Source organism: Vanessa atalanta, chromosome 3 (assembly GCF_905147765.1).
Source record: "Vanessa atalanta chromosome 3, ilVanAtal1.2, whole genome shotgun sequence".
Classification (NCBI taxonomy): domain Eukaryota; kingdom Metazoa; phylum Arthropoda; class Insecta; order Lepidoptera; family Nymphalidae; genus Vanessa; species Vanessa atalanta.
The window spans coordinates 6,992,298-7,006,187 of record NC_061873.1 but is presented as its reverse complement, the minus strand read 5'-3'; the positions used below and the strand labels follow the sequence as shown (position 1 = coordinate 7,006,187).

The following is a 13,890-nucleotide window of genomic DNA, read 5'->3' as shown; positions in this document are numbered from 1 at the left end:
ATTTTGAAACGGAGTTTATAAACTTTGAAATTCCTAATACTAGTCACAATAGTATTCGTATTAACCAAATATTATTTACGACCAATGTGTACATACACAAATATCAAATATACGCTTAGAGCTATTGCACTTCATTTAAATAAATTAATTCCAATAGAAATATGTTATAAACGATAAAATAACTAAACGTAATATGTTTCAAGTTGAAAAATAATAGACGGATATAATTTTTATTCTTCAACTAATTTATTTAATATAAAAGTATATACAACAATATCGGTTAAAATATCAATGAGTCTCTGGTTAAGGTTTTCATGTACTACTATATTTTTAATTATAATCATTATCGGTGCAAATTATATTGTTCGTAAGCCGCAAGCAAATAATTACGATTTCAATTCATCTAGGAATTTTCCTTATCCTTAATAAGTTTTTATTAAACGGAATCAATTTAATAAGATTTCTAGATAGTTATTTGTGTAAGTAATCAAAATGTATTCTTATTTGAATTGGAAACAACCTAATTTTATATTTGTCTTTAATTATATAGTAATAGGCATTATTTACTCAAGTTGTGGTACTTAGAATTATGTTTTAATTCTTCCTATTTTGTATTAGTTAATTTTTATTTTAAAACGATTCAACAGTGTATTTTTTTATAATTCAGTAAATTTTTTACCATGTCATTGGAAATTAAGTTTTCTCTACTAGTGGATAGTTTAGCTTAAATTTTGATTGGTCCTAACTACGTGTGATGTTAATATTTTGCTAAAGTCAAAATAAAATATGAGATGGCTATAATAAGAGATATTTATTTTTATTTTGCGATAGATAGTCTCATATTTAATAAAGTATTGATAGATTCACTTTTTTGTAGATAGTAAAAACTATGGTCGATTTAATTATGAAAAGTAATAATTCAAAAAATTTCAACCTTTAAAAATACTGAAGTCTAAAAATGATAGACTAATCTGAGACTACACAATTTTCCTATACGATATCTACGAATCTAATCATGAATCCGATTCGATAGTCGCAATGTTCCCAGACGCCTAGCGTGTGGCTCACTGACCGTGTGTGTTGCGCAGAGTACTACGGAGGGCTCGGCGGAGGCGGCGGCGGGCGGTGATGAGGCGCAGACGGGCTCGGCTAAGGCGTCGCTGCTGCAGAAGCTGCTGTCCCAGTGACGCGCGGGCGCTCGTCGGGCCTCTGCCCACTTTGCATTTATACTTCGCGACGCCTAGACTGCGAGCTCTCGCGCCGAGCGGGGAGCGTCTCCGTGTGGATAGTATATAGTCTAGTAGTGCTAGTGATATTTTCGAGTAATGGAGATCGACGGTCGATCGTATGTATCCTTAAGTTCTATGAGAACTCCGTTTATTGTAAGTCATAGATTTATGTGTCTATGTATAGTTGTTGATGAGGTTCGACGAAGAATACGACGGTAGCTTCCCGTTGAGGAGTAAAATTTTGTGATTCGCAATATGATTGACTCGTACGCCTAGTTTACATTCATTAATATACAATAGTGACATACCGCGTGCAATATTGTATAGAAATATTAAACACATTTTTTTGGCGTTGTGAACGTTATGTATTATAGTGTGAAAGTCAGATGTTACCTGTTATGACAAAGTTAAGTTGTACTGTAGTATTCGAAGAAGCGTATGAGATTTGCTCGTGTTCTATACTCGCCGGAAGCTGAACGATGCGTGTCTGCAGAGGGCGGAGGTTCACTTGACGTAACGTTGAACAAAAGTCACTTTCGGGGAGTATAGAAATGAGTGAACACATGGGTGTAAATAACGTGTTGTTAAATTATAGCAATTGCTTTAGTGTAAATATTTTGTTAATCTACCTTTGTGTTTCTGATATGGTATCATAATTTTCTTTTAATATTAATAATCATTTATTGATTTATTAAAATTGTTTATACTATACTTTAATTATACAAAACATTTGTTATTTTCTTTTTTTGCCTGCGTGCTCATTATCACAGTTCTAATAATTCCATTATGCTATTTTTAAGTATATAATTTTTTCAACAACAATATCTGGCGAAAGTATGAATTCTTTACGATTATCGCTCTGGCGATTTATCGTATTCCTACCTTTTGTAGACGTTAATATAACATGAAGTTTTCCCCTCTATTATTTATTATCAAATTTCATTATTTTGCTACAAAAAATTATGATTTTTGAAATGAGCATATCTCTTTACATAGCATTTTATTGCGTTATGATATTTAAATATGCCAAATGAAATACTCAATTTTGTTCGGTGTGATTTCAAGAACGAAGATTCAAGTTTATTAATTTTCTTTAAAAAAAATGACATCTGGTTTGAATGGAACAAAAAAAGCCATAATTTCTTTTTTAATAGTTCATATTTACTCACAAATAAGAATTATATGCTTCTGTAAATTAGTAATTTGTTAAATATTTTTTTTTAAATTAAAAGTTAATGATTTATAAGAATGTTACGTTCATTTAATTCATGAAGTTCGAAAATAATAAGGTGTCATTTTATAGCAGCTACATTGAGAATGATTGATTACGATTAAAAATATGGCTTTAATCTAATATCTTCTTGTGAGTAAGTATGAAAAAAGTATATGCTCAGAAAACATCAAAAGATGCACAAAACATTATATTCCGCTATCATGTTTTCTTCAAATTAGGCATTTCAAAACGTAGCCTTGTATATAAAAACGTCATGTTTAAAAAAAAAAAAACCGAAGCTTTATTTTCTACCCTTGTCGCGAGTCGACATTTTTATTTTGATTTATAAACAGATGTAGGATTTTTTAAATCGTGTCGATTTTTCGTTTGCATGTTAATCACAAACATATTGATATTCATGGTTTCCGTTTTACGATACCAGTATACTACATAAATGCGTCTTGAGCAGCTATTCGGTATTTATAAATCTTCCTAAGTGACGATTCAAACGTTCTTGTAAGTTGTAAATGTAAAAATTACGCAATGATTTTTGGCTTTACGTAGATTCAAGTGTACCATAATTTTTTGCAATACTAGAATGATTCATCGTTTAGTGTTATCTTGTATTTCACCGGATTGAATGGAATCATGTTAATGTCAAATTGTAGTCTGTGGTCTCGTTAATCTTTTGTGAAAATTGTGTCTAACATCGATGTTTGTCGTCATTAGTAAATATAGCTTCATAAAATTTTGTGCACTCAATTATTCGTAATAATTAACGTAATTTACGACTGTCGTTCGAAAAATTATATGTACGAAATTTACCTCAAGATTAATTAAGAAACAATTTTAAACTATTGAAAAAGTATTATATTTAATGTCTGAAATTACGAAAAATTTGGAAATTTACTAAAATTAAATCGCACAATTTAATATCTACTTCGTGTAAAATTAAACTAAGTATAAAATAAGATTCTGAATGAGCGATGTGCGATTTGTGATCAGAGAACGTTAACAATTTATCGATGTATTTTTATTTCTTCAAAATCATTTTCTCGGTCGGGACCACAACTCGAACTCCAATGTTAAATATTTTAGTTACGTCGCCTTTAACCATACGACGATCACGTTCAAATATAAAAATTGCTGTAACAGATTATACCAGTTAAATCTGTGGTCACAATTCATTCGGAAATATAAGTATCTTTTGAAAAATTGTCTGTTTTGTATATTTTCTAAAAGTTATTGCTAAATAAATTATTAAGTAGGTCTAAACACATATTGACCAGGGAATTTTAATTATGACTCACGAGGCTTTTTAAACTTGTATAATTTGTTTTATAGCAATTATGTATAAGATGCTTGGTACTTAACTGACTTAATATTTCACTCCTGTTTAAAGCCTAAAAGCGCATGATTGCTAAGGAAAGGTCTTCTATTCGGAAGATTTTTATCGACATATTTACACTCAAAGTTTTATATATTATAAAATCGTATTGGCCCAAAGTATAACATTTCCGGTACTCTTAGAAAACGAAAGTCGTATCTACATCAACCATAGATATATTGAGTAAAAGTAACTTAAAAATATTGTGATGTTATATAAACTTACCTAAACGAGAACGTACAAATAATAGTAGCGAGTATCCATAAAGTTATTCTTAACGAGGTAAAACCGTGTAAGAATTATAATAATATTTTTATACCCTAAAATGCATAATTAATGTTTAGAATACTGACCAATTCCGTTTAATGAATTCATCAAAACTTAAATCGTCTTTGGTATCATGATTAATAGTGAGATAAAGCTTTACAATATCCGAAAAATGTAGCAATATAACATTAAATTTCATTCCATTTAGTTCGATACGGGGAGACGATCCACGTGATGGTATCCGATTAGTAATACCGATTCCATAAAGTACAAGTGATGGCCTTGTTAGGTACACGACGACGTTAAACAAAATAGTTGAGAATTAGTCAAGTCTACGTAACTTATTGAAAATATTGGAAGCATATTTATTCGATTGTTAAAAGAGCATTTAATGCCGTCACATAGTTTTTGACGTCTCGATGCGGACAAAATGTACCCAAAAGGCTATATTTTTTACAGATTTATATAGTATAAAAGATATGAAGACTCGTATTCAATTCAATAACACGTCCATTGCACGAGTTGAAGAAATTGGTTATCCGAAAATGAATATAGTTAACAAGCTGTAACAATGCATGCGTGCCTGATATTAAAGATAATATAAGATATTTTTCAATACCATCTTTACGAAGAGACTATGTAATTATACATGTAATATAAATAACGATTAATGAATAGATTAAACGATACACGACTTTTGTACTTTTGTTGAAGTGATTCGTTGCTGTCGAAATTTTTAATAAAAACATTTTATTATTTACATCGAATTCCGGAGAGATTCGTTATTGATAAAGTTAATCTAGATGTATCTATATTTATATATAAATGCAACAATGCTGAAGAATAAATTAATATAGTTCAATAAATCCATAGTTATTATTTTGTAATAATGTTACAGGCGTAAAGGTTATATTGTAAGAGTTTGTGACATTTAAAATTGCCTATAAACTTTAAAATATTGGTGAATTGTCTTCCAAAACAAAACCAAGGATGCTATTGTCTATGTTACTGTCAAGCGTAGGCGCTAGTTACAAAGAAACTACACCTCCACTTCCTTTAAAAATCGTAACGCTAAATTACGACGTACATTGAAGTAATTCGATGAGTTATTAGAAAAATAAGAATGGATTGCATCGAATGTTTGCTAAGATGTATTACAGCTTATTTGATAATTTTGTGAAGTACACTTTTGTATAACTAACGGCTACGCTAAGTAAAGATTAGTCCTAATTTTTCTTTTGTTTTGTAAACCTTACCAAGCAACATATTTTTTTGTAGAAAAAAAAAACGTAGAACTAGAAATTTATACCATCACCATTGATTTTATCTTTTGTAGTGGATCACACGGTGACACCCATATTAACAATAAAGTGATTGATAAACTTATAATCAACGAAAAATTTATCCTATAAAAGATAGAATTACATATTTTGATAAATGGATTAAATTGTTGAATTGGGCTTATTGAATTAAATATTAATCATACGCAAATTGTCTGTATACTTACTCTTAAACTCTTAGATTAATATTACCATCTCGGTGTAAAGGATTTATACCTCATTTTAATGTTCGAGCATTAAGTCATAATTTGATATTAAAAGTAAAGTCTTCATTAATTAATTATCTTGTAAAGCATAAAATTGATCGAAATGATTAATTCTAAATGAATTTCTGTTTTAAAATACGGTTAATATAATTTTGATTAGGCTGCTATTCTGATGTATTATTGTAAGATTTATGGTAATTTCAAAACTATATAACATTATTGAATAAAATCATATTTAAGGATATGATATAATTTAAAAATAATAATATTTGGTCAAATAATTGGAAATGTTATGGATGTATAATTCGAAATGTTATAGATTGTCAAATAATAATTATTTTTGCATAAATGTATTTCTCTTCCATATCACAGAGTAACGATTACAACACGATAATAGGGTCCAAATTTTCCATCCAATGTTACAGCAAAATTATTAAAATTGGACTGCGTTAAGAATGTGATATACCGAGGTTTATTTATAACGGTCTCTTTACTCTGTGAGGAGGAATCTAGGGGATAAAAAATATTGTCAAAAGTAATCGAAGAAACATTGATGGGTACGGGAATCTTTGTTTCGAAGGGAAAACATAATTAGTCTAACATTTTATACCTTTACAAAATTCTGTCCTTCGCTTTTAAAGATGTTCTTAAATGATTTGATGTAATTCCTAATCCCTCTGTAGATGGTAATTTGTGATAAATATATTTATGGTCGGATGACAGTCGCTAACACAACGAGGTGATCACAGTCCCGTACAAGGTTGATTTTATTTTTTGTATAAAATCGTGCCTCTTGTCTTGGCCTGTCGTCTGCGAGGGGTACTGTGTATATTTTTAGAAATAAAATTCAGTTTAAGATGATGACTTTAAGCTAATTATGTTTTTTCGAAAAAACGATTAAATGATTAATATGTGGGCCAGCGGCAGAAAGGATTATCGCTAGTATAATTATGCTTCTTTCTATTATTATAATTAAAACGAATGTGTTTGACACAGCGTTACGGGTGGGTAGATGTTTATCAGCTTTAAGAACTAAGTATGTAATACCCAAGTCTTGAACAGACTCAAACTTCATCTACATTGAATAGAACTAACTAGTCTAATCGTAAGCCGTAATCTTTTTTGCAGATGGCCGTTAAATCTGTGTTATTAAGTTCTTCAAATGTTAATATAAGAGCTCTTTTGTGTTGCTGTGCATTTCTAAGTATTGTATGTATGTATGTTTATATATTGTAAATAGCTAAACATATATTTTTACGACTAGAATACACAACCAAAGTTGTTATAAAATGTGGTTGATTAAATATTAAAATTGATAGTTATGTTTATTTTTAGTATACATTCAACTAAAATGAATCAGTTGTATGGAAACATCAATGTCTTGTCAAAAGCCTTTAACATGACCGCCCTGATATTAATGAATACGAATTTATTGTTTGCGATATGAAATTCGAATAATATCAAAACTTAAAATTAAGCAGTAAAATGATGATAATAGTACGAGTAGCTTACTGTTTTTTGTTCCTAATAGCTTGCTCCTGAACATTTACCACAGTTATTGTCAATTAATGAAGCCGACATTACGAATATCTGTAAGGTATTTGAATTGTTATAATTTAATCCATCGACAAAGCAGGCGTTAAGAGTACATTACTTTTAAGTTGTATTTTTTGTACATTTTAGATTCGAAAATATAATTATATCTAAATGATAAGTAGTTTGATTTAATTTTACGTTTTCCAATCACCTATTCAATAGAGTTAAGTAAAGATCAGCCTCTCAGGAAAAACGGTATCCAGTTAAGAAAAAGGATATCGACCATGTACATACTCCTCTAAATATTGGTCGTCCTGAAAATTATATAATACAAAAGCTTCTACTTACTCTGTGTTAAATTTATTCGAACTTGCTTGAATTATATATAAACAAATTAAACCGCTAATTTTAAAAACTATTTAAAAAGTTACCGTTAATTCCAATTAATTCGCCCCAAATAGCGCCAATTCGAACTTTCCTAGCCCTATCCAAATCCAATCCTAATTCTATATCATTAAATCGATTCCGGTAAGTTATGATTTTTTGCTAGGATGTTTATTAATATTGTGTCACGGACTACAATGATTCAAGCCCAGTAACTCTATAAATAAAAAAAATAAAGTAAAACAATACTTGAAAATAATCTCTCTTGAGTTTAGGAAAATTCTAGCGCCAAGCAGTACAATAGTATGACTTGAACAGTAAGAATGTCAGTTATTATATAGGCTGGAGAGACGTAAGGTCTTAAGATCATATTTGGTTGGCAGCGTTTTCATTGTATAAGGAATGGTTTGGTGCAATTTATGTAAGTATGCTTACGGAGGTAACCACTTAACATCAGAAGGAGGATTTGTCCATTTGTTCTCTAATTGTAAATTAAAAAAATTATACGTCACCGAATTACACTCATGTTTTCGGACTTGTAACGATAAAAGTATGATAAATTAGTGAAATAAGTAAGTATTAATAAAAAAATTAAGTAAGTAACTATGATAATAAATGAAAATTATAAAAAGTAGTAGTAGTCCCAGGTGTACCTATTTTGATTTTAATTTTTTTTACTAATTTTAGTTCCTCAATAACATTCCATTTTTAAAAAGTGTTGTAAGGAAAGTCAATTGTAAACGACTTTTGTATACTTAAAAAATGTACGAGCCAACACAAAATTAAAAAAAAAAAATAGCGATAGCATACAAGATATTAAGAAAGATGGGAAGAAGAAAAGGTCAAATGTGAAATAAAAAATGGAGGTTGTATTTTTAAAACTAGTAGCATAATACTTTGTAAGTTTATAATACCTACTTGAATGTATAATGTTAATAAAGATAATTGAATTTAATCTTTCTATCTTATTTCATAACGTTTCCCCTACAAGTTGCAATTATCCAATAATTTCTTCATCAAGCACTTTGTGTTGATTATTAATTTATTAACAATAGTGACTTGAACCCAGGTTCAAAGAGGCCATCGAAGCGCGTAATGGTTGTTTATTTCAGTCAAGTGAGGTGTTCAGACATAGGTACACTCGTAGTTATGCTCAATTGTGTGCCATAATCATTGCATAGACACGTCTTTGCCCTGCAATGGAAAATACATTTTTTATTATACTTATAATAATATTACTATGCTTATTTATATGTAATTATTTAAAATGTTGTGTTTTAAAATATATACGAACAATTGTTTCCTGGTATCGTAATCTCATGAGTACGGAGGATTCAAAATTGGTATGTTAAACATTTTTTACTAAAGCCTGTGTACTTTTTAACAATGTGTGTAGCGTAAGTAAATATTATACATGTGGATGACTGTATCGTAATATATTTTCCGTGGACCAATATATATATATATATATCTTTCACTGTATCGGAAGAAAAAATCCGGTCAGCTGCAGTTGTTCAAATACAAAAAAAAAAGCAAAAAGCGAGTGTGATTAAAAGAGAAACTATATACAGTATTTTCTATTTCGTATTATAAGAGAACGAATACGATTAAACGTACATATATATCGCTTAGATTTTTAATTGTAATATTTTTCTAACTCACTCGCTGTTACTCGAGAATTACACATACACATAGGTACATTTATTAGTCGTGAGACAGGTACGTATAAAATACCTATTTATTTTAATAATATCTTTTATTACTTGAATTGTTGTTAGTATTGACATTTCGTTCCTTTTCTCAGTTGATATTTTAGGTGGATAAAATAAAATGTACATTAGAAATTTTACTTATCTGTTCTACTTTTAAGCTCTTCTATTTTATTATTTTCAATTCAGTCGTATCTAGGCATGGTTAATAAACATCATTGTTTAGTGTGAAACTGAACCTATTAATTGATCTACATACTTTATTAGCATATTTTGATGTAGGTTCTATATTTGATGAGTATGAATGTTAATTGAAACTTATTAGTGAATGTAGCATCCATGCTCCGTCCATAGCTAAGGTAAATTAATTGTCGAGGTCAAACAAAATGTTCTGTAATTGCTCTAAATTCATGTTAAATAACTAGCATATCCAGATATAGTTTCGGTATATAGCTATGTACATGTACATACAATGTGTATTTATAAACTGCATAGGTAAAACAGAAAGTAAGTATATATAAGGTAAACCGTATATGACCGTGTAATATAATTACAACAACAACAGCAATTAATATTTATTACCATTGGAACAATTGCGCTTTGCAAATGTTCCTTACGTTATTAATATCGTCAATTTAAAAATATTCCCTACTCTTCTACTATTTCTAGCGATAATGTGTTAAAGTAAATATCCTAAGTAATATTTTCGGACGAGAAGATAATTTTTTTCGAAAAAATTTCATGTTATACAACATATACAAATGCTTGTTTTTTTAAAAAACTCCTTAAGATCAAAATGTTATTAAATTTTATGAGCTGTTACGTTATAACGGCTAGTTTAGCTGATGAGCAAAATGTCTATGTGGTTCTCAGATGGCACACCTTATAAGATAAATGCGATTGTTGATAACATGTATACGAAACAATAAGAAACGCGTCTGCAGCCATGGAAGAGTTCTGTTGATAGCTGTTCTTATTCTGTCGAATCAAATAATTATGATAGACACTATCACCTAGATTCCTCTCAGTTGTAGGAAAAACATGAAACATGACAACATTTTTAAAAACGTATTCTTATACACAAATGTCAAGGGCAAATAGTTCAATAAAGAAAAGCTTGAAGATTATGTAAAACCGGTCACTATGTCTTAATTTTATCTTTTGGTTATTTATTAAGTTTCAGATTTTTAGAAATATCTTCTATCAAATCTCTTAACAAACTGCTATAAGCAATAAAACCGGACCTATTCTTGCTTTGCTTATACATTTCTTCTATTTCAGTGATGTTGTATTTTTTTTATTAGATTGCCAAGAAACATTAAATCAACAAAAAACTCATATTAGGACTATATACCTACTAGTATATACTTCTTAAATTTTTTTTCGAAATAATAGACACTCATGGCAAGCATAAAAAAAATTACGTGTACAAAATACATAATATGTAATAATAATATCGGTCGACCTTACTTTAATTACATAATTTAAAGACAAAATGATGTGTTCTACATTAGTTAGGTTAGATGAAAATAAAAAAGCAAATATATTTTTATCGTATCCAGGGAGATACTGTGAACAAAATGTAACGTTCATTTGTTTTTTTTCTTCTGTATGATTTCAAGAACAACATACTTTTTAGGAAAGAAAGAAAATTAATTAAACTCTATTAAGCTTTACTTTTTACTTTCTTAATCCTATATCTCGTGATAACGCAAACACAAGCAACGATAGCGTCACGGGTGTGCCTCGTTTTTGAAGATAAATTTCTTAGATTGGATTGACACAGTATTTTGTTTTTTTACAAATAGAGGGTTGTGACGCAAAAACGTATTGAGGTAGGCCGTGAGACAGTCATTTACTGGATCAAATTGAGCAAATCATCTACATAAATAATATCGATATGATAACACTTTCAAAAATGAGATCAAAATCAGATCAGAATCTGCCATTTGAATTTGCAATGCATTTTTAGGATATTATTAAATAAACCTTTAAATTATTTAGTTTTTAAAATTTATTAATGTAAGCCCGACATAAATATTGTACAAAGCTCAGATCCTCCAGCTTTTCTGAGCCTAATATCAACGGAAACGATGACCTACATTTTCTTTTCTTATTGTAAGTTGTAATCGTGTTATTTCCAGTAGTACCTAACTTTGATATGTTTAATGACGTAAATATTGCAGTAAGAGTACATCAGCGGTTATATTCGTAACTAACGCAAACGTACATACGTTGGTTAGGCAATTGATACGTCCGTCCCGTAGTTGGAACCGGGAGTGTTTGGGTTTCTTTTATGTAGTTCACAAACGTACAGTGCTCACTACATACAATACAAGTGTATAGCGGCCTGGAGTCGGCTCGGGCCTCCTAGTCCCGAGCCGCGCGGCTTACAGTTCGCACGCATGCGTACGCCTACTATCCTGTTGCACGCACGTACCCAGGAATAATCGTGTTCTGCTTAATAATGATAACGTACCATATATTTATTTAATCAATTGTAATGGTCGTATTCATAACATCCAACAGGTCATATTAAATCAAATTGTGTAAATGGTCGTGTTTCTTATGAAGTGTAAAATCAGCTGTTCATCATATCAGTATGCCCTGGACATGCCCGTGGTCCCGTGACCGCCAGCGTCCGCCCGTGGTCAGCACACCAATACAGTTTGTGTCTCAGGTTAGTTTTCTTTTATATATTATAGATCACTCTTATAAATTAACATTAGATAAGTCTAATTAGTATTTATTTTCATGTAAGTTCCCAGTTCAAATTTTTAATGTTTGAATCCTAAATTATACTTCGACTTAATAGTCAAAGTAAGTTAAAAAGTGTTAAAATTATTCTTCGTGTCACGTATCAAATATATATTCTTGCTTTCACCTACGATTTCGTTCATCTTTTGGTCGCAATCGTCCAATACATTATACCAATATATATAATGTTGCCGATTGTTCTTTTAAAAATGTTTAGTTTAAGTGCACTTAAAAAAATAATAATCCACTTATTTAATAAATGTTATCCAACTGCAATGTATATATTTAATACTCATCGCGCGACAATCGTCACGAGATAATCTTGGTCAGGAATAATTCTGTAGATTGTGTATAATGGATTTTGACTATCGTATGCATGTTAATGATATATACATATAAAATTTGTTGATTATACACTAGTAATGTGTACGTATGTACGATAATGGACTAATATGTATTTATTTAAAATGTTTTGAAAGGGATGAGTAGGACAGTATATAATATAAATTCAACTAAAATAAAGGTTTTATCCAAGTTTATATTATTACACGTTTTTTTTTCTATCCGTACCGATGTTAATCATTGCGTTTTATTCATTATTCATGTGTCAATTTAAAAATTCAAACGGCACCTAATTAGATTTCTAATTTAAGACAAAAATATTAGACATTTGACATCATTTTGGTACTTTATTAATATATGAATAATATATTCTAAGGTTGACTGCCTCGTCGATCTATTGATTAAATAAGGATGTAGACTCTGAGATGCTGGGCTTACAACCTAGGTCGGGCCGATAATAAGTTATTGGTTTTTTTTATCGAAAATTTCTCCGATCGGTGTCAGGAAATTGGAAGTGTCTAGTAGCCTACCGTTTCTTGGAAAGCTCATAGAGCTGTTGGTCCTGCTCCTGAACTCTTTTGGGTCGTGTTGGATTTTTCAACCCAACGGATTATGGCAAATACACCTGTGTTTGCGCACACAGTTGTCAACGTGACCGAAATCATTTAGGGCGACATCATCACCATAATTACCGACACCACCACGTAGATAGATAGGTATTTATTAGGAAAATCATCATGATCTTATCTACCACATCACGAACGACCGTCACCGTCAATTACTTACAGCATCCGCAATGTTTACGGACAAAAAATTAAAGTCAGTAAAATATAGTCGAGTTTGTAAAATTAACATACAAAAATATTTTGTTTGTGTTACGTGAACGCGCATTTTACCTGCGCCAGTTTTTCACCATATATATTAAAGATATGATACAATAACTTCCTATTTACGTTAAAATATTAAAAAGAAGTTGTTATAAATAAGATAACAATCTGATTATATATTTTTTGCTAAATACAAATTATACTTCTATAATATCTATTAATATCTATATTATTAGTGAAAGTCAATAAGGCACCATGACCCTGAGACCATTAGAAAAGATCGTCATTTCATAATGTAGAGGCGCAGAAATATTTTGATTTTAAGCGAATTTAAACACTGCGTTCCTTCAATGTTTAATATGACCATATACGTATGGTCTAACATAAATATGGTAATATTTATTCGCGGGAGAAGCCGCAACGAGTAGAGTTCCTAGGAGCTCCATAAATATACATCGTAGGACTTTGCAAGCCCGCCTGATTAGGTACCAACAACCCATCTGATATTCTTCCGTCAAACAGCAATACTTAGTATCGTATCGTATAACCAGTGTAATCACAGGCAAAAGGGTCGTAATCTTTCAAAAAAAAGTTACAAAGAATGGTCGCACATTGGCAAAGTAAGGAATGGTTTATGTTTCTTACAGCGCCAATATATATGGACGATGGTCAGGTGGACTATTTGTCAGTTCG

At 30.3% G+C, this 13,890-nt stretch overlaps 2 protein-coding genes across 7 annotated transcripts in view; both read left to right on the top strand.

Moving 5' to 3' along the window:
• Window positions 1–5,433, top strand: part of LOC125077224 — a 48,920-nt gene extending 43,487 nt beyond the window's left edge. For all 6 annotated transcript variants that reach the window (XM_047689100.1, XM_047689098.1, XM_047689094.1 and 3 more), the window contains one exon: window positions 1,089–5,433. In XM_047689100.1, the coding sequence (XP_047545056.1) occupies window positions 1,089–1,187 (99 nt within the window). In that variant the 3' untranslated portion in view covers window positions 1,188–5,433. The remainder of the gene's footprint in view (window positions 1–1,088) is intronic.
• Window positions 5,434–11,647: 6,214 nt separating this feature from the next.
• Window positions 11,648–13,890, top strand: part of LOC125077437 (tensin-1) — an 89,660-nt gene continuing 87,417 nt past the window's right edge. The window contains exon 1 of the mRNA XM_047689403.1: window positions 11,648–11,951. Coding sequence (XP_047545359.1) covers window positions 11,874–11,951 — 78 coding nt within the window. The 5' untranslated portion in view covers window positions 11,648–11,873. The remainder of the gene's footprint in view (window positions 11,952–13,890) is intronic.